General features: G+C 40.8%; 1 protein-coding gene across 2 annotated transcripts in view; it reads left to right on the top strand.

The window, feature by feature from the left end:
- Positions 1-23183, top strand: part of LOC139479858 (acetylcholinesterase-like) — a 62786-nt gene that overhangs the window by 27339 nt on the left and 12264 nt on the right. The window contains exons 2-5 of one of the 2 annotated variants that reach the window (XM_071262758.1): positions 11202-11363; positions 16798-16948; positions 18263-18448; positions 21270-21466. In XM_071262758.1, the coding sequence (XP_071118859.1) occupies positions 11202-11363; positions 16798-16948; positions 18263-18448; positions 21270-21466 (696 nt within the window). Of the gene's footprint in view, positions 1-11201; positions 11364-16797; positions 16949-18262; positions 18449-21269; positions 21467-23183 lie in introns of those variants that run through there. The other variant, XM_071262759.1, reaches the window with a different exon arrangement.

Here is a 23183-nt window from a genome sequence, read left to right as displayed (position 1 = left end):
CACCCAATCCCGTTTGTCGCCTCTTACGACAAGCATAGTCGCCGTTACGGCAAGCATGGGTTGCTGAAGACCTATTCTACCCCGGATCTTCACGGGTCACACAGCCGGTTAATGCTAATGGCGTCAATTAAGGTATTCTACCAAAGAATAACTTGTCAAGATTATCCGACGAAACAGATGCCATTGGGCGTAAAAGGCAAAATACCGAGCCTGACCACCCGATCCCGTTTGTCGCATCTTACGACAAGCGTAGTCGCCTTTACGGCCAGCTTGTTGCTGAAGACCTATTCTTTCACGGATCTCCACGGGCCGGTAGATGCTCAGAGTACAGGTAGCAGCATGTACACAATCGGCTAGCAGGAGTGTAAGAATCACATAAACACACGCTACAAACCGTATACATATTCATACGAAATATCTTGTTGAAGCAGAGGAGTCTATGTAATTCTGTCTATGGCATAACTGTAGTGTTTATGAATCACTAATACTGATTATACCAGGTTTTTTCGAGAAGGGGAACTTTAGTCCAAAGACATTTAGCATACAAAAAGGCCTTGTTACGACGTATTACAATTAACCTTTTTATTACAATTTACGTCGTAACAGGCTTTCACTTATATAACCTATTCCTGGAATCTGATATTTTGTGCTATGACTTAGGTGAAAGAGGAGTATCAGTATTAGGTGTCTAATATTGTTTTACACCGCTTTTGGAAATAGTCAGATGACAGTCGTATCACAACGGTAGGAACTGACATTACACACAATGTACCCTATAAGGAATCGAACCCGCATAGACGAGCGATCACTTTGGACACTAGACTACTAGGCGAATCATCACTTGGTTCATACAACACGACGTCGTCAAGGCTTGATGTCTGACCTGCTGTGGATTCCTCTTAATAACAATATTTCGCAACACAAGTAGAATATGCAAAAATGTTTCTTGTGCTTGTATGGTTTTATGTGTGGGTTTTCTTCCGTTTCAGGCACTGTTTGTTTGACATGTTGAAACAACGTTTGATATTAGTGGTGTACATTTCTGTGTTACAAAAACGACAGGCATTTTTAACACACTGTTTACAAAATGATATGGCACGGAAGTCCGCCTACGAGGCACATCTTTGACCCCTCTCCATATCTGTTGAGTTCCGAAAATCCCTCTTGACATGTTAATGATACGAAGTCGCGATTTTAATATGTAATTTTGTGGAATTAAGGGTTCATAACCATTTATGTAATCAGGGATTTAATTTCATCATTGGCACAACAAGGTCATTGATAATGTCACACGAGGAATGGCTAAAGAGTCCCGAGCCTGACTACAAACGATGCATGGTTTGACCATACCAGGTACCAGTGCGAAGAGAGGGGAAGGTGGTGTTCCGCAAAGATGCGATGCACATGTGATAAAAGATACAAGAGACTGGTATCGACTTGTGACACAGACCTCTTAATAGCATTATGAGCAACACGTGTGTCCAAAGGAGCATAGTCAATTTCATCCTCATGACCTGCACGTGCACAACATACCAAATATGTTTGCCCAACTTCGGTGCAACTTTAATCTCACTGAAGGTGTGTGCTTCAACCTGACTTTGAACCCATTGGACATACTCCGTAATCACCAGATTTGGCACCATCTGATTTCAACCTCTTCCCATACTTGAATACAGAACTGCCTTGAAAGAATTATGCGAATGACGATGACTTTTCATATTTGCTGTGGACGTTTTACACCACCAGGAGGAAGCCAGACACTCGTTGACAGAAGTGCGTGGTCCTCGGAGAGGATATTGTTGAACAATACGTATCAACCAACTCCATCAACGCAGTTTATCATAAACTGCCGGGCAAAAGAAAGTAAGAAACCCATGTTTGCTAAAATGAAACAAACACGAAATGGTTATTCGATGGTGTAAATTGATACGGGTATCATATGCTATATTACTTGCATCATATCAACGAATATCTCACAACAGCTGACGTGCACATGAAGACTCAAGGAGGTCGCAAGTTCACAGTACACGGTAATGAGCAGTGTGAAGAAGGTATTGTCATGGCGTACAAGTTGGTTCACAGACACCAGACATTCTCAATAGTGACCATATGTATGCACTTCATGAATGCAGCCTGGCGCAAATCACACATACACAGACACACACAGACACAGAGAGAGAGACACACACACTCTGAGAAGTAAGCAGAATGCATTTCGTCAGTAAAACGCACTCTTAGCCAGTCACCAATTCGTCAACGTTGTACTGTACTTGCCCATTGCCGTCATTGACGAATAAAAGGTAAAGTTTGAAGACGGAGGCGCCACAGCATAGTGCAACTGTTTTCAGCCAAGTTCCGTTTTGATAACGTTTATAATTGTTTGGTCAAATCCAATTTTCAAGTGTATACGTTTTTGCCCCTGTGGTTTAGTTGGGCCCAGAACCATTCAACCATCCCATGTACATATATAAAGTACATGCAATTTCAGAACAGAACATCCCTTACCTTTAAAGACTATTTGCTGGTTAGATATTGGCTCACGTATAAGTGTACATGTATAAGAGCATGAAACTAATGAATTTGACAAGGAATAATTATATGTACAGTGAAATCTAATACACCCGGAAGCCCTGCCGTCCAGGGGATTGCAGTTGGGAACACCTACATATACTAAATACATATACAAACTTTAAGGTAAATTACTAATTACCAGTGTCAGTTGGTGATGTATCTAGGTGCAAGAATATTATTCTTCATGTTGCTTCGCTTTAAGGTACAATTATGTGTCTAGAAATAGCCACACACATATAGATGTAGACAGCCACACACATATAGATGTAGACAGGTTGGAAACTAGATGAGTTCGACACAAGTTGCGTTCCCTGTACATTAAGTTCCTTGACTAATAACGGCCAACATTGTAAACGAAGTACAGTGTTTGAAATGCCGTAGGGCGACCAGTGTCTGTAGAAGTTCATCCTGCAAATGTTCTTTCAGCTGGAACATGGCACACGCTGTGCCATTTTGTAACAGCAGTCTTTTTGAAGATAAAGTACAAAGTCTTTGACGTAACAGTACCTTTGTCTTCCTGTTATGAGATGCGTCAGTCTAGTCGATCATACGGTATCCCCAGCGTCAGCAACAAAGATGTTGGGCATGTTGAGGTGGTATCCCGGTTCACCGTCCTGCTTGCAGCGGTCAGCGGGTTATCAGTTGCAGACATATTGATCCAGACAGTTTCATGTGCTGGTGCTAGCTTTAGGCCATCCATGTTATGCTGTGGGTTTCTCATCACCATGTTCAGCTTGGTATGGAGGAAGAAATAAAATATATTACAAAATATAAGATGCCTTTGGTTGAGAATACAATACAGATAAATACGTGAATGTGAATGTGATACAAATAAATATAATGTGTTTTCATTGTAGGTTACCTGTAGATTCAACCGCGGTAAATTGAATTTGGAACCGAATGCGTATGACTAAAGTACTTTTGAACTCCTTGGTGTGAGCAAAATAATTTCAATAGGCTTTTGATCTGAGTTAAAGAAACAAAGTGTTGTATCTTCTCCAACAAGTTTTTCAATCATTATACTTTACTTGCGTATAAAATAGGTATTGAAATAAAAGCGACAAACCCCTTTCAATACTCACAAGAAATCTTTGCCAAAAGCAGAGTCGATTGTACGCCTCCGACTTTATCATGTGAGCACGTGGTTATGTATTACTAACAAATAGTGGTGATACCAGGGGCTCGAGAAAAGGTAAGCGTATCCTGCCCCACCGGTGGTACCCTCACACGCACATGCATGTCAACTGTTCACTTAAAACAACATGTGGGAACACATGGTACAAGTCCACATAAGTGACAGCATCGGACATAATTTTTGTGGAAGAGACGGATGACGCCCTTTGAAATCTTCAAAGAAAGCAGACTCAAAGAATGTGAAATGTAGACTTTCTCTAAATATTAGCTTCCGCCGAAATGCGGCCCTTCAAATCTGCTGTTTAATCAGAGGTGGATATTGTGATTCGATACTTCTGACTGACCAATGAATAGAGTAATTTACAAATTCATAGTTGGATGTACTATATGTCTGTGGTTAAGGAAAGCTTAAATGATAGCAAAATATATCTTTACCATATAATACAACGTGCATTGTTCAATGAAGCGTGATTTTTTCCACAGCGGATATATCTATTCAAGAGGGCAAATGGGTTGATACAATATCTTTGATTTGTAGGGGAACGGTAATTTAGGAACGGCGGGAGATGACGGACCTACTGTGCCGGGAGCAGTTTTCAGAAACCTGCCCGTACCTACTATGATTCCACTGTAAACCTCTTGGTAACGCCATGCTGGTGGCTCATGTAAATACTTCATTCCATTCTGACGAAGCAAGATGTGTTGATACTAAAGATTATAAAGGAAATGCAGTGGTATGAAAATGTCATCCGGAATCTATTTGACGGATATATTTTTCTAGATATGTACCGACTTCAAACTTACCATGGTAAAAAGTAGAATAGTTAATTTTTTATCAGTTACCAAGAATTTACTTTAGGCCTTAAGCCCATGTCGAAATTGAACCAGTGTGTTTGGCGTGGCGTGCGAACTAGGCTAACTGAAGGTAGCAAATTATGTTATTACATGGTTCTGTTTGATTGGGTTAAGGTGCGTTTCAAACATTAAGAGTACGACATGATTACATCCGTGTCTACATATAATTGAATATACTTATATTTCACTGTCAGTGTCTGACTATCCTGAATTGAAAAAGGATGGTTAATTGAACGCTGAGTACAAGAACCTCAGTTCGCAAAGGATATTCCATAGAAATTGAAACTTGATTCATGTGGACATCTACAACTATGTGGGTGATGTTAGTACCAGCACACTGAAACAGTGATCGTGCATCCTCGGAATTGATTTTTGTCTACTCTATACACTCATAATGATTAATTCGAGGAGGTAAACCAAATAGAATAGGTATTTATCTTATTTGTTACATATCGAGGTCTGACAAAACAGAACATCGCGTTGGTGGCAAGAACGCCTGTTGTGTGAGAGGAACCCTTGGTCTGCCTCGTGTTCGCTTATTAACAATGTAAGACACGTGCGTCGCTTTGGCGTCTCTTCCACTATCCCACATGACAAACTTAAGACCCGTGAAGATTTCGGGGTAGAATAGTCTTCAGCGACTAAAGGGATCGGGTGGTCAGGCTCGCTGACATGGTTGATACATGTCATCGATCCCAATCGCGTGGATCGATGCTCATGATGTCAATCACTGGATTGTTTGGTCCAGACTAGATCATTTTACAGACCGCCGTCATATAGCTGGAATATTGCTGAGTGCGGCGTTAAACAACAAACAAACCACAAACTTAAGGTTTCATTCCTTGATGCATGGGGCTTATGTTATAAAACTATGTGGACATACATACAGTTACATATCTATGTTCAGATATTCAGGGCAATTTGTCCAAAATGAAATAAAGCGACAAAACCCTTTCCATATTCAATAGAAATCTCTGCATAAAGCAGAGTTGATTGTGCAATTCCGACTTCTGTCTATCATGGACATGTGTTCATGAATCACTATCAAATACTAATGATACCAGATGGTTGCGAAAAAGTGAGCATAGCCGGAAACCGTCACAAACACATGCAAAGGCACGTCAATTGTTCACCTGAAAAGCAATGCCACCTGAATTTTACTGAGAAAACAGTATGTGAAATGCTGGAATTCCTCATTGATAACATTTATGTAAAATTTGAGGTACGCCAATTGGACCAAAGTAGGCATCCCCGTAGGCTCTAATTATCCTCCCCGTCCTGCTGATCTGTTTCTTTATTCATATGAATTGAAATTTCTGCACGGATTGGCAAAGACAAAACAAGGTAATTTGGCCTTTACTTAAGCTTCAGGTATATCGATTATCTGTTATCTTTCAATAACCATCAAATCGCCAACTGTCCTTTCATTAATTTACCCACCTGAACTAGAAGGAGACCCGTGAGACCGCTTCATCTGTTTCATATTTATGCCTTTGCATAAAGATTCAGAGTGACAAACCACTCTCCATAAGACTGTATGACAAGAAGCATGACTTCAAGTGTCAAATAGTCAACTTTCCTTTTATGTCGAGCAATATTCCAGCAGCTCCAGCCCTTGGTATCTACATTTCACAAGTTTTGAGGTACAATCCATTATGGTCTTTCTGCGAAGATTTCATTGAGAGTCATGCGACTCTTGCTCAGAAGTTGTTTGATCAAGGTTACGACATTCAAGGCCTCAGTAAAGCTTTCAAAAAGTTTTATGGTAGACATGTGGAGGACCTTTCAAAAGTTGATGGATCAGTGACAAGAATGACGTCCGATGCAATTCCCTATTTTGACTTGTATCATATGTTTCCGTGTTTTATCAGGTGAACATTTGACTTGCCTTTGCATGTGTTTGTAAAGGACGCCATCTTATTGCAAACACCTGGTATCATTACGATTTGATAGTTATTCAAAAACACATGCTCATGATATTGTTGTGGTCTTACTGTGGACTGTGGCTTTATGCAGAGATTTCTTTTGAATAAGGAAAGGGTTTTGTCGCTTTTATATATTTCCACAATGAAATCTGCATACTGACATGCTGTTACAAGCGTTTAAAACGCAATTCCATGACAACAAACAATGTGCCAGATTTGGGTATAATATAAGTGTCGATGAAATGAGGATCGGGTGTTTTCAAGGTTTGACCTAGCTAATGTTGTGTTATCGTATCCCGACTGCATGGATCATGCTATCATACTTCATGCTGTCATACCCGTGACGATCCGGGGTACAATAGGTCTTATGCAACCCATGCTTGCCGTAAAAGGCGACTATGATTGTCGTTTAAGGCGACTAACGGGATCGGGTGGTCAGACTCGCTGACGTGGTCGATGCATGTCATCGTGTCCCAATTGCGTACATCGATACTCATAATGTCAATCACTGGATTGTCTGGTCCAGACTCGGTTATTTACAGACCGCCGTCATATTGCTGTAATATTGCTGAGTGCGGCGTTAAACAACAAACAAACAACAAACAAACAAACAAAAACATTCAACCTTCTGACTTGCTTGTAACAGACCTAATCCTTACCTGGCTATAACTGGATTATATCCGAATCTGGATGAATCTGACATCAATATGTAATTTATGTAATGTCAAACTGTTATGTCTTACATATATGTAGTACGCTCTCATTTGTACATCGCCATGATAATGATGACATGGATTATTTCTGACTGCAGAGTAATATTACAGTTGCTATGATATGAGACCAAGGAAGAAGAACTTCAAGCGGTGATCAAGCGGTCCTAAAGTTTCCATTGTGGTTCATTGTGATGACATGAGCCATTACTTCTGTTATTAATTTGCCTAGACCAGACACTACTATCTTATAGGCTTTCGTGCTATGATGTATGGTGACTGCGGCGTCTATCAACTTTCACTCACTCATGACATAACGCTCTCTAAATAACACACCAAGTCATTGTAGAGACATTGTTAATTGATGTTTATTTCACACATGTAAACCACCGTTACTGGGTTAAATACTCTCGAAGCGGCGTTAAAGAGTATTCACCAACAACCGCACCATCTTTCATCACAAACTAGCAGTATCCAGGACATGTGTAAGGCTGTAAGAGTTCGTAATGATTTCTAGGTCTCATTCAAATGCAGCGAAATGATGGTAATTGATTTCCTTGGCATGCCCATTGCACTTGACAAGTAGTTAATAGCATGTTCGTTTCAGCCTGTGTCAGTGGGGCAGTAATCAGATCCACACTGGCTAACCTGGCATGGGCGAGTCTGGGAGCCATACATTTTCTATCCATTGCAGCTTGCATGGTAAGATTCGTTACAAGTGTGTGCTTGATTTCAAGAGGATGTCGGCATCGTATAAACGTGGTTAGCGTAAATTTGATAAAACCATGTAGTCAGGGCATTCGAGTTGGAAACGGCCGTGTACAAAACAACCTGTTGCTGCGGAAGAAGAAACTGATTATTGTAGGCTGTCTTAAGCTTGGGATTTTGTTTGACATACTTGCACAGATTCTGTTTGACTTTGAAAAGAACTTTAGCAATGCATTTATTAACATGCTGGTATCTTGAGGGTTTGATGGATGCTTCAGTTATATTTCACGTTTTATCACTTATGGTGCTGACACACTGAGGATCTAATTCAGGACGAAGGTTAGAGTCAATCATCAGCGGATCTCGGCACCAATAAAGGACGCATCTCTGCGCAACGAACTATTGTGTCTTAAACTTGTTTCCAAAGTTGTTTGATTAAGGTTACAGCATTCAATGCCCCAGTAAAGTTTTCAAAACGCCTTATGGTAGACATGTGGATGACATTTCCCAATTTGACAAAAATGATGTCTGATGCAATTCCCTATTTTGACTTACACCATATGCCCCCGTGTTTTTTCATGTGCACAATTAGTTTGCCTTTGCATGTGTTTGTGACGGGTGCCACCGGGGCAGGATACGCTCACCCTTTCGCGAACACCTGGTATCATCACTTTTTGATAGTGATTCTTGAACACTTGCTTATGATATGGTCGGAATCGTACATTCGACTCTGCGTTTGGGAGAGATTGCTTATGAATATGGAAGAGGTTTTGTCGGTGTTATTTATTTAGAATACTGAGCCACCAGTGCCTCCATTAACCTAGTTATCACAGGCGCCAATGAGCAATGAATAAATAACGGAGCCGTAAGATGATTAAACGACTTCCTTGTTCCATGTACGTATGAGAGAAAAAAACTATTAAGATAGAAGAGCGTAACGTAAATGATGTATACTTACAACAATCGGGCTGTCGGGTAGCCTAGTGGTTAAAGCGTTCGCTCGTCACGCCGAAGACCCGGGTTCGATTCCCGACATGGGTACAATGTGTGAAGGCCATTTCTGTCCCCCGCCGTGATATTGCTGGAATATTGCTATAGCTAAAAGCGGCGTGAAACCTCACTCATTCACTACCACATGTCATGACATGTAACCTTAAATCTTGTTTCACATTTACAACCAGCTATCTCTTTCTTGGATAGTGAGGAGTGTATTTATAGATCTCCATAAAGGACGGTGCTAGGATGTGTTTGTGTGAACGACATTATCATGTTTGGACTTTATGAAGGCAAATAGTGGAGTGTGTCACTCATTTTAATGCGTTCAGAATACTCGTTCACATTTATGCAACTCTCTTATCAACCTATTTCAGTTTTCAGATAAAATCAACTGCATTTAATTACCCTTGCCTTTTGCTAAGCTCACAAGTGGGAGCGAGCGAACGAGCGAGTCGGGTTTAGCGCCGCTTTTTAGAGTATTCCAGTTATATCACGGCGTGTCAGCTAGATGTGGGAGGAAAGCCCGAATTATGCAGGTCTCAGACGTTTACCACTTCGGTGCTGACCTCACAAGTGGGAAATAACAAGTGACTGATATATTGTGGTATTGAATTATATAATTACATTACATATTCTAAATGTAGCGCATCGATGCTCATGATGTCAATTACTGGATTGTCTGGTCCAGATTATTTACAGGTCACCGGCATATAGCTGGAATATTGCTGAGTACGGCGTTAAACAAAAAGCAAAAAGCTAAAAAAGGCATATGATCATATGTTCTCATGATGTGATGACTGAACACATGTCAAAAATATTATGCGACCAATCATTTAAATATACGGCGATATGTAGAGAAACCGATTTACGCAGTGCCGAACTGTAGACAGACATACAAGCAGATTGTATCGGAGTGGACAGATAGAATCATCCAAGCTTATAACGATGTCTATCACCGCCCTACTCAAGACAGCTACTTCAGTTATGCGGGCATCTCAGCTGACTGATCTGCAAAGGCGTGTGTGTATTTGTAAGCCTGTACTTTCTCTACTCTGTTCACAGTGTAAGTAATTTAATCCACTTATATGAAGTCATTGCGAGATGACAGCTGCTGTCCGAATTACTTTCACTGAGAATGTACGTGGTCGTCCCTTATGCAGTGCTTATCTTATGACAGTAGACAACGTACTTCATTCAATCTCCAGGAGTTCTCTTCCCTATGCATGCCGAAGCATTCAAGGCCAAGGTGATGATTGATGGAGTAAAGACAGAGGAAACATCTCCCATTCCCAAGATATTTGATGACGAATAATCTAGTTAAGGAAGAACCACAACGTGCTCTCATATTGCCTTCTTGGGTTGGTCGGTTTGTTGTTTAACGCCACACTCGGCAAATAATTATATGTAAATAATTGAGTCTGGACCAGACAATCCAGTGACTGAAATCATAAGCATCGATCTACGCAATTGGGATCGATGACATTCATCATCAAACAAGTCAGTAAGCCTGACCACCCGATCCCGTTAGTCGACTTTTACGGCAAGCATGGGTTGCTGAAGACCTATTCTACCCGGATCTTCACGGGTTTAATTATAAGTGTGTTTATAGTATGCAATATGTCTGTCTGAACCCAACAAGTCTTTGAGAAGCGTTTAGAACATGATTGATTGATTGATTGAATACATGAATGTTATGTGTAAGTATTGACCTTGGAGAAGCGTCTCGTCTGACATTGGGGAGCGGTTATCTGAGCATGACTGTATTACCCTGGAACTTCTTGAAATAGTGTATATCTATGTATATTGTGTGCTTCATGTTCGAAAACTACTTCCTGAAGGAAAGGGTAGTTAACAAAACTTTGGACATTTCTTGCCACAATTGATTTGAAATTCGTTATAAAAGTGCCTTCGGTTTTACGCCACTTGTAGCAATGGTCATACAAACAGACAGAACACATGGAATAGAAATCTCCATATTGGGATCGATCCAGGGCCATCGACGTGATTGCAGATGTCTTAACAATGAGGCTGTTCCATCGCCCTTAAATACCCTTGAAACGATAACTTTTGACATCAGTGTACAAATACGTTCATATTTCATAAATTTGATTTTTATACACATAATTCTCGATACGCCGTGCACAAAAATAGAAAGACAAAGATGAACAAATACACAAGCAGTGAAAAAAGACAGAAATGGTATTTCAAAATTGAAAACAAAACACAAATCATCACTGCCAGAATTGAATATTGACAATTCATGAAACAATCGACTATAGATTTGTCTTTCTTTTATTAACAGAACCCCGAAGAACCCAAGTCGTGGGAGGGAATTCTTAACGCCACGGTCAAGCCTCCAGCGTGTCCCCAAACAGGATCGGAATGGTCTTACGTTCACATGCACGTCCCTGGATACACCGACAGCGACGAAGACTGCCTCTACATCAACATCTACGTACCACAGGTGCGTGTGATGTCATACCTTAACGAAAACATTCAAGAACAGTTCTAATATCAGTTCTAATGTTTTACATTTCGTTAGTCAGCAAATATTCCTCATGATGTACACCTGGACAAATCTTTACAACATTTTTGTTGTTGTTTTTATTCACATCGCGGTCAGCAATATAGCAGATAGTAAATATGTCATGATTGCTGCACTTATTTAGCGACGTGCGTGCATGCATGCGTGCGTGCGTGCGTGTATGTATGAATGTATGTGTGTGTGTGTATGTGTGTGTGTGTGTGTGTGTGATTGTACTAGTCCGGTCTAATGCCGACTTTACTGTGCTAGCCCACTGCGATACCATGCTTCAGTTAAACATGAATACCCTACTCAGACACAATACACTGACTCCCAGACCGCCGTCATATACCTATAATATTGCTAAGTGTGGCATTAAACAACAAACAAAGAAACAAAGCTTATCATATGGTCGGAATCGTAGTTTGGCTTTAAACAGAGGTTTCGTATAATTATGGAAATAATATGTCACTTTTGTTTACACTGAGAATGGTTTTGTGAGCTTTCTTATGCTCACTGTCTGTGAATGAATTTAGGTGGTATGTACAAAAGTACCACTAATAGAAGCACCAACCAAGCTCTTGGCACGAGAAGAGCTTCATTATCCCCCCTATTGAACAGTATTTCACTGTTTGCAATCTTTTGATTGTTTGATTGGTTTTGCTGCAGTTTTTAAAAAAATGTTCTATCCAAGTCATGTTTTGTGGATCAAGTTGGACTGACGGAGGGGTTCGTTTCCGGAGCAGAAGTAAAAACTATTGAATATTTACCCACATAATGTTTGCTTTTGAAAGTTAGATGTTTTTTTGTCATTTCCATGGAAACAAGTGAGACTATTTCCGGAATCTATTTCAAAGCCGTTCAATACCTCTTTCCGAAACATTGCACTGGGCTTGGGATATGCCATCTCCTAATGACTGCTGTTGATATAAATAGGATAAGAAGATTTTACGTCAGAAAAACCTGGAGACTTCATTTGTCTGAATGTCTTGTACACGACTAGAAGGTTCAGTTATACGTCTTTATTCGGGGAACGGACGTGACTTGTAATTTACATATTTGAGTCTGGTCATTTTTTCGCTGGCGAGTTTTAGGTAGTAGTTTTGATATGAGTTCCATGTTTGAATAGGACACCATATACTGTGGTCGGGAAGTCAGATAAGTGACTGTGCTGGCAAACCTAGAAACATAACCCGGATTCGAACCAATAATCATAGGTTTCTGGCGTGCCCAAGGGACGCAACTCTGCACAGTGAATCGCGGCGCCTTAGACGAAGTCAAATAATTGAGTGTGCTGACAAACCTAGAAACATAATCGGGGCGAACCGGGATTCGAACCCACAATCATAGGTGTCTGGCGTGCCCATGGGACGCAACTGTGCACAGCGAATCGCGGCGCCTGACACGATTGTGCCACTCGTGCCTCCCGGGAAGTCAAATAAGAGACGTCATTAAAACAATAATGACTCAATGTGAATTAAAACTATAATCGCGTAAACACGGCTTCCCGGCCAGGGCATGCTTACCCTTTTCGCGAACACCAGGTGTCATCACTGTGTTTCAGTGACCCATTCATATAATTTTCACCGCTACATTGTCCTTTACACCAAATGGAATCTGTTTCGTTGGATAACCTGCAGACGGGGCGTGATATAATTGAAATACAGTTACAGACCGCGTGACCCCCAAGACACTAACGCAAGCAAGACAAATCATAGTAGCTCGGTGCCTTTTTGATACGTATTTAGACAGGAAGTACGCATTACCTAAACATTTGCAATTTAAAACTGCTATGGTGTCCAGTGGTTAAAACCAAGCTGCAAACTCGGGTTTGATTCCCTACATGGGTACAATGTGTGAAACCCATATTTGGTGTTCTCCACCGCGATATTGCTGGAGTATTGCTAAAAGCGGCATACTCACTCACTCCAACGTGTCTCCATGGGAACAAACGCGAATCCATGGATACAGTGTCCCTTGCTACTTGCTAGTGGGACCCGTGAATATCCGGGGCAGAATAGGTCTTCAGCAGTAAAAGGCGACTATGTTTGTCGTGAGAGGCGACTAACGGGATCGGGTGGTCAGGCTCGCTGACTTGGTTGATGCATCCCAATTACCTGGATCGATGCACATGATGTCAAACACTGGAATGTCTGATCCAGACTCGACTATTTACAGACCGCCGTCATACAGCTGGAATATTTCTGATTGGGGCGTTAAACAACAAACAGACTGTAATAGGAAAAGGAAATAAAATTTGAAAACAAAATTGAATTTGAAATCTGGAAGGTTTTTTTTATACTGTAGCCTATGAGCCCATCGTTTCAGTCCAGTTGAAACAAGTGCACCCAAGACCTTCAAAGAAAATGAATTATTAGTTAAAGCTCTTCTTAATGCATCACAGTATGATAAAAACATTCACCGCGACTTATTTTGCCTTTGAGCATGTGTTACACAATATCCTTTTGTTGGGATTATGATTTTCACTTTTCAAACAGGAAGCAATCCCACGATAGAGCTTGTATTATGTGCATAAAGCCACGCAACGCCAACCTGAACTTACGTTTATTGCCATTAACATTCGTCCGCCGAATGAGGTTGCGGTAGACTCTTTGATTCAGTTTACCAGGGTTAAGGGCGTGAAATTATATCAACACTTCCTCTGTGCACACGGCTAACCAATGCATTACAAACCAGTAAAAGAGCATGGGCTCCAAGGTTACAATAATTGCTCCGGAAAAACCAGTGAACAGCTCACTAAAACCTTTCGTCAATAACGCCATAGCTGAAACGAACTTGAAGCAAAGACGATCAATTACGTAAGATTGTTATCATTGACGTAAAGATAGCTTTCACGTCGTTTACGTAACCATCGACCCATCTTTGTAAATGAGACTATCAAAGAGGAACTAGCACTTAATTAAAGACACTCGACAGCCAGAAATAACTTGCTAACTACCTGTCACTTGAAAATGGAATTTGTCTTCTTCAGCGCCCGAGTGCCTCGCCCTGCCAAGAACACACGCTGCCCTAGAGGGTGTTCAATGCTTCGGGCAAGTTAGGATGTTTCAACTGGGTCGAAACCAGTCTTTCCCAATGAAATGACAAAGTCAGCTGATGGTTCCAATAGTGTGTTTTTTCTAAGTTTGGTTTCAATTGGAAGGAATATTTATCTATGGAATTGATTTTGGGTAGAGTGAAATAAGAGCGACAAAACCGTTTCCATAGGTTAAGCCCAGATGGTTAATTGCCAAATTAGGCCTACATATGCCTGTAGGTCTTCCATACTAGAAACAATACTCCACATACACCAGATTTGACCGATTTTGTGGTTTATTTCAGTAAGAGGTTGTTAGATTCGGGTTGTTAACTTCATCTCGCGGACACCCACGCCATTACTCATTACAAGAAATAATACATACGTGTCAACGGGTTCAATTGAAATGATATTGCGGTTAGTCAAGGTGTGTTGGATGTGACAGCTTTCATTATAGCATATCAGTGCGTATAGGACAAAATAGCACGCGAAGGCGGTTTATGCCAAAGTCTGATACTGCTTAAACTGACGGGTTTTCTATACCAGAACTGAAATGAACCTTATTACACTCGGGCCACATTAGAGGTACAACATTGATACATCAACATAAACATAACTATATACAAATATACAATACATTTCAACAGATTTACCGAGCCGTGGCTTCAGTGTATAAAGATACATTAAAGGGTTCAGTTACGAAACATATTGATAGAGTTAAATAGCAGCATTATGATTTGAATAATTTTGTATGTGTTCTCATCTTTTACCATTAAAACGCAAATTCATTTTGTACATATTTAGTGAAATGTAAAAAAATATTTTCTAATTTGCTGTTTTCTCTCATTTTGAAATAGTGGTCAGATAAATAGGTAGATTGGAGGTTCTAAATTTAAATAAGTCTCGACAAATTACAAATTTTCGAAATTCAGGGATTCAATTCTAACCATGGCTCCTACCAAAATCAATTTACCATTTGTCGTTACATCTTCGATGCAATGTATGCAACTAGTTTATCATAATGCCATATTACCATTTGCAGTAATTCTCCAACGAGTTCCTCTAACATTTGATTCTGCGCTACATTTACTGCCATCTGTATATTTTCGTTTAATGTTCTGTTAATGCCAAAACATATTCAGGGCAAACAATAGCATCTCAAAGTGACTTAACTGTACCGGAGAAAACTCTTTTTGTGATTCAGATATTCTGCTTAGATTTCATTCCTGTTCAGTAACTTGTGTTGGTCATTATCGTTCAACGATACATGGATTCGTTATGTCGGACAACTCTGTATGATGGATCGTTCTGTTCCTTCTGGTCAATAATCGGCACATATCTCAGATGTCTCTGATACCATCAAGAAACTCCGGTAACAAGGATATACACGAACTGATAGGGACAGATATTTGATTCCGATGAACTATCTTTGATCTGCTGCTATATATGTATCCCATTTGTTGCTCCACTAGTTCTTTTGAGAGTGACCTATAGCACTGGTCTGTGTTTAAAAATATGTCGGTCTTAGATCATAGACTGACTGATGATGCCAGACAACTGTAGCAGAAACAAGTCTGTCAATGTTCTGTCGATGAAATGATCATTGAAGGTGCGAGATCAGAGTTTCGTTAACAGGCGAATCTCGAAGTGTAGAACTGCGTCGAAGTTTTATGTGTCGAATTTTCGAATGTTTTGGAACTGATTTGACCACTTTCTTTGGAATGGCGTCGACAATATGTTATCAGTGTATATAACACTCCGATGACTTTAAATTCTTCTTGGGTCACGTGCAGTTTGCAACAATGGTGTTCAACCGTATTTCATTTTTATCATATATTAATGAAAGAGCTAGTTTGAAAATATGTCTGTCGGTTAAAATGGATTCATCAACCATGACTTCACCAGTAAAAGGCGACGTTGCGCGATGAAGCAACGACCCAGTTTATATAATAAAGATAAATGAACTGCTGTAATACTTGATTCTAGGTTGTGTGGGTTTATATGTAATGTCGGCATGACCAATGGATGTTAATTGCGAACGCATGTTGAAAATACATATTAACTAAAGACAAAATGAAATCTTATCCATAAACCTTCAATATCAGCCTTACTTCTTAAAGGTTTTCATGTAGAATTGAACAAGCATCATTTTCACATCATGTATGTGTGTCTGGGTGTGTGTGTGTGTGTGTGTGTGTGTGTGTGTGTGTGTGTGTGTGTGTGTGTGTGTAACAAAAAGACGTCTAGCCTTGGCAATTAACGTTGCCTTAATTGTTAGGACTTATCTATCTCTATCCTTGTACGTACATGATGCTATCTTTCGACTTAATCTTCAAGACAGGTGGCGCTGACAGCAAGATGGCGGTCCTCGTGCACATTCATGGTGGTTCAAATGAAGTCGGCATGGGAACGATGTTCGATGGAGACATTTTAGCAGCTCTTGGAGAAATTATTGTCATTACTTTTAATTACAGACTCGGGCCATTCGGTAAGTTGATGTAATGCATCCTAAAACACGAACATTCAAAAATATTTTATTCAGATCCTAAAATGTGTTCAAGTGGATGATATGCTGCAAGGATTTTTGAAAACACAATTGTGCCTCCTTTGTCTCCAAACACACGTAAGATGTCTGAATTTTTTTTGTATTAATGTGAAACTAAATAAAGAAACACTGAAGAAATCATATTACCTTGTTGTTAGATGTTCACTCACTCACTCACTCACTCACTCACTCACTCACTCTTTGTGCGTTAATTTTAAGCGAACATTTGTTAAACACGTCAGTCAAGCATATGGTTAAACACAGCTGTGTGACGATTCCAAAATAGGTCTTCGGTACCTCATGCTTGCAATAGTCGACTAGAATTAGGATAGGGTGGTCTGATTGCGTATCATCCTACCCTGATGTGAAACGTTTCTCATGCTTTCAGTCATTGCGTTGCCTGGTCTGTACTCTATGATTTAGAAGCAACGATGCTATGGCTTAATGTTACCGACTGTGGCGTTAAACAGTATTCACTCACTCATTAAGCTATTGGCTTACTTCATAGAATTCAGTGACGATTTGAATTTAAAGGAACTTTGAGTCGGTTACTCCATTTCTGGAGACTGTCCTTGGCCACATTGTTTGGCAACCAGGACAATACTGTTGACATTAGTCAGGTTTCAACGTTATCCCTTGATGATCGCAATCAAAGGATACTTGTGAACGGTGCTTTTTCAACCGTAACAATGATTGCCAATGTCCGTAACCCGCTCATAGTTTATACGAAGTTTGTCACTCTATTTCCAGCATTCGAGTGATCGATTAACTCTTGAGTACGTTCAGACGAGCATTCGAATATGGTAATCCCTAACGTTTAAATCCCAACATGGAAGTAAAGCCGAAGACACACGTTGAGTGAGTGAGAGAGTGTACAGCCGCTTTCAGTAGTATAGAAGGTATGTCAGCTTGATGTTGGAGTAAAGCCCGAAGTGATACAGGTCTTATATAGGTTAGACGTTTCGAGAAAGCCCAAAAGCACAGGATTAGGGTTGACGAATCAAGAAACATAATCACCGTGGAATCATTTGAATACGATGGAAATAACTCCTATGTATGAAACATTACATTCTCACAATGTGTATTCTCGAAACATTTGTGCATCTCATGCCTTACCAGAAGCAGCCATAAGTGAAGATCAGTACACAGTTTACCCTAAGGACATTTCCAAGTCAAGTTGGTATGGTATAATCTGCCCGTCCAGACAATTTATGTTTATAGTACCTGTCTCCATGGATGTACTTGTTATTGTTGCAGGGTTTCTGAGCGGCGAACGACCAGAGTTCCCGGGCAACTATGGGCTTATGGATCAGACTGCAGCGCTGAAGTGGGTAGCCAAAAATATTCATTTTTTTGGAGGTGACCCCAACAAGGTCACAGTTGAAGGTCACAGTGCAGGAGGAGGAAATGTCGGTTTCCACATCGTGTCACCTCATTCGAAAGGTACATCGCTCCGAGATATATAGACGTTTTAAGTATTACTGTTTAATGTTTTTCTAATGATTAAGAAACCGACAAAAAATATTTGTTTGCGCCCCATGACTTAAACAATGATTCCTAAACAAAAAGTGAAGTTTGATTTATTGTTAGATTTTAGTTTGCAGCTATTTTTCAGTTTCTCAATCTGATTACTCCACATGACTTTTGTGACAGGGACGCTCCTTTTCTTGAGAACACTCATTCATTGATGGCATTCAAGTGCAAGATCGTTTTTCTAGTGACAAACAAGAAATGACATACGCACTTCTTCCCTAATCAAAATCATGTAGGAAAATCAAAATGGAAGTGCCCAGGTATTATACGCAAAGGCTTGGTGTGGACCCGCCTTTTTCGGCAAGTGTTTTGATACAAGGGTCGGAGGCCCGTGAAGATCCGGGGTAGAAAAGGTCTTCAGCAACCCATGCTTGCTGTAAAAGGCGACTATGCTTGTCGTAAGAGGCGACTAACGGGTCAGGCTGGCTGACTTGGTTGCGTATCCCAGTTGCGTAGATGCTCATCATATCAATCACTGGATTGTCTGGTCCAGACTCGATTATTTGCAGACCGCCGTCATATAGCTGGAATATTGCTGAGTGCGGCGTTAAACAACAAACAAACAAAACAAGTGTAGGACAAACTGAAAACCTGGCTGATCAACTGCTCCATTACACGCGATACATCTCCTTAGTTCTGAGCGTTAAGGGGCGGTCGGGTAGCCTAGTGGTTAAAGCGTTCGCTTGTCACGCCGAAGACCCGGGTTCGAATCCCGACATGGGTACAATGTGTGAAGCCCATTTCTGGTGTCCCCAGCCGTGATATTGCTGGAATATTGCTAAAAGCGGCGTAAAACCAAACTCACTCACTCACTCACTCTGAGCGTTAAATTAATAATTCACACCAAGTAACAATTGCATTTATTTGAATCTTCCTTCGTTATTAAATGAATCGAAACAAAATCTTCACATAGTGAACATAATGTTACTTTTCAATTGAAAAATTGTACAGAATATATGTGATGATTTCACATAATTTAATTTAGTAATAGACACAGAAAAGTTATGAACCTTTTGAACTCTTCCGATGTATCAGTTCTTCCTTGCGTTGCACGTTTTCCACATCAGGAACCCGATGCCCCTGAAACTGTATACATACCTTCGATAGTGTCTCTGAGGTTTATTAACGTTACAGCAGCCATATTAAAAAGCCCGCTCGCACGTTGATGTAAGTGTACATGAGTAAATTGCTCCTGGCTGTACAAAGAACTGGCGTTTCTTTCGAATATTCATATTTGTTACCGATTTGAAGACCGATCACCCTTTTATGGTAAATGATATAGCTACATTGTCCCTGTTTAAGCTACAAGGCCCAAGGATGTCTCTCCATTATATTACATATTTTCACAAAATGTGTGTGCAGTTGACTTTGCGTAGATCTGAATGTTTGTTTTCTAACGCTGCTGTCAACATTATTCCAGCTGTATGATGGCGGCCTTTAGATAATCTATAGCCTTTGGATAAGCGTATGTAGGTGGCCTTCACAGAGGGAGATCAGGAGATGCTAAGGGAAAAGAATACAATGTAATTAACATAAGTCACAGTCATTTAAAATATTACCCCTTAGTCAGTAAACGCCACGCCATTGTTGAAGTGACTTTTGGGGAAATTGGATTCAGACATTGATGTAGCATGTAGATACAGTCCGGATCATGGATCAACGTGGCGATGAACAATGCTTAAAATATACGGATGACTGTGAATCAGTGAGTTGTCACCGGGCCTGGCTTCCCGAACCATTCTGTCGCCCTCTTATAACCAGTATAGGTTGCTGGGGACAAAACCCCGGAATTCCGGGCCTGGCTATCCGAACTATTCTGTCGCCCTCTTACAACCAGCATAGGTTGCTGGGGACAAAACCCTGGAATTCCGGGCCTGGCTACCCGAACCATTCTGTCGCCCTCTTAAACCAGCATAGGTTGCTGGGGACAAAACGCTGAAATCCCGGGCCTGGCTACCCGAACCATTCTGTCGCCCTCTTACAACCAGCATAGCTTGCTGGGGACAAAACCCTGGAATTCCGGGCCTGGCTACCCGAACCAGTATGTTGCCCTCTTACAACCAGCATAGGTTGCTGGGGACAAAACCCTGGAATTCCACAGGGCCTGAACATCTATCATGTTGGTACTTGATCCAACTTTATCTTTAGAACCGGCTTACTTCAGGGTATATGGTGGTCACACGTTTCCTGATACCACCATAATGAAGCTGCATGTAAGCATGATTTGTTCTATCAATGACCTCACCGGGTTTTATTGGTCTTCCATATTTGAACTCTCATTTTTTTCTGCAAAATTATTTTTGTAACATCTAACTAATTGACTGTCAAAATTCAATTCGCTAATTGCAATATGTAAGTCACTTTCTCAATGATGAAAACTGAAAATCGTGAGTAACGCAATGTTCCTCTGCTGCAGCTAAGACAATCCAGCAATCTTATATATGTCTTATGAAATAAGTTGTAAGTGGATTCTCAGCCAACCATATTAACTCCTGGGGTATCTGTCAAGCAAAGCCATTCAAGCAATACCTGTCTAACAATGCCAGTCACGCCATGCCAGTCTAACTATGTCAGTCACGCAATGCCAGTCACGCCATGCCAGTCTAACTATGTCAGTCACGCAATGCCAGTCACGCCATGCCAGTCTAGCAATGCCAGTCTAGCGCAATTATGGTACAGACTTTATTCATAAATATCATCAATTGATTTAATAGCTTATCTCCCCCAACAGGACTGTTCCGGTACGCCATTCTGCAGAGTGGGTCACCGACGGCTTATTGGGCTCTCCTCCGGCCTCCTGCTAATGCCATCTTCAGAACAATTCGCTTTGCTGAGAAACTTGGCTGTTATTTCGACCAGGATATGCAGGAATTGAAGCAGTGCTTGAAGACCAAAGACTGGAAAGACATAATACAGGAGGAATATGATGTAGGTGAAACCAAGGCTTAACACATTAGTATTAGACCTGGCGCTGAAATTGGCTGTCGTGTTTTGCTTGTTTGTTTGATTGCTTGTTGTTTAGTGTCGCACTCAGCAATATTCCAGCTATATGACGGTGGTCTGAAAATACTCGAGCCCGGACAAGACAATCCAGTGATTGATATGATGAGCATCTACACAACGGGGATACGATGACATGCATCAACCAAGTCAGCCAGCCAGGCAGTATATACCTCGCTAACTTTTCGCGAACAACCTTATAAATAGATGCTAATGATGGACAGCGGAGATTTGTTATGATTACGGAAGGGGTGTTATCGCTTTATTTCTATCAAACTTTCTAGGGCTACAAAACAACCTTACACTACATTAAAATGTAAATAGTATACAACATGACCTTCAACCCGGGAACTAGCTTCGTTCACGTGGAAATTTAAAACTACTCCGCAATCCATTTGTCTTAGCTCCTTGGTTATTTAAATAAAACCAAAGATAATAATTGTATTATTTTGAAAGAAGCGTCTTGCATGCCACGGATCCATATCCGGTGATTCATGTAGACGGTCCACTCTCACGGTGCCATTATTCCATGACGTGTAGCACCGTTGTCCTTCTCCTCGATCTGAGCGAGCTTCGTCTGTGTCTAATGAGATATGGCAACTCAGGCCTAACCCAGACATCTCAATACACAAAGGATACATGACAGATGTGACCATGTGAATGTCAAAGATGGTCTTCGACTAATTAAGAGTACGTAGATAAAGATGTGAAAAGGTTTGATATAGAGATGGCTTTATCAGAAGAGACTGGCCAAAGAAGTTGCTGTAAGAAACATAGTACTTACTCTGTAGCATTATGTGATCCTAAATAGGAGCCGACTCTCAGACTGTTCCGAAAACGATTAAGCATAACATATTTTTCCATTTTTCCAGTGATTTGTACGTAGGAAAATCATGTGTTAAACTGTAATATAGTTGGTTACATTGTTCAAAACGCACAATCTACTTCCGTGGCGACCCGTGAAGATCCGGGTTGGAATAGGTCTTCAGATACCCATGCTTGCCGTAAAAGGCGACTATGCTCGTCGTAATGGGCGACTAACGGGATCGAGTGGTCAAGCTCGCTGACTTGGTTGATGCATGTCACCGTATCCCAATTACATGGATCGATGCTCTCTGGATTGTCTGGTCCAGGCTCGATTATTTACAGACATTCGTCATATAGCTGGAATATTGATGAATGCGGCGTTAAACAACAAACAAACAAACACAACTTCCGTGGCAGTATGACATGTCAAGTCAGCGAGCCTGACCAACCGATCTCTTTAGTCGCCTCTTACGACAAGCATAGTCGCCTTGGTATATGTAGGATTCTACATGGCTTTCGACAAGTTTTCGTCACATTGATAAAGTTGGAAAATTGGAAAAAAAACTCTCTCGTCCGTCTGTGCAATCTAGGGAGATGGCAGCGTTGTCCGGATCCATGGGTTGGTAAGAAGGTGCGTTCACGCATTGTGCATCTCGCGTTCGGTGCTATTGATCTTAAGATACCACTATGATCTGTAAACTTAAGATGACTGCTTTATCAGCATGGAAATAAAAAACAACTGATTTATGTTTTCTAGGGAGTCTGTTACTGGTGTTTCATGTTTTCTAGGGAGTCTGTTACTGGTGTTGTATGTTTTCTTGGGAGTCTGTTACTGGTG

The sequence above is a fragment of the Haliotis cracherodii genome, unplaced genomic scaffold (assembly GCF_022045235.1).
Source record: "Haliotis cracherodii isolate W230 unplaced genomic scaffold, xgHalCrac1.p SCAF_4, whole genome shotgun sequence".
NCBI classification, from domain to species: domain Eukaryota; kingdom Metazoa; phylum Mollusca; class Gastropoda; order Lepetellida; family Haliotidae; genus Haliotis; species Haliotis cracherodii.
This window is presented reverse-complemented; position numbering and strand designations above follow the sequence as displayed.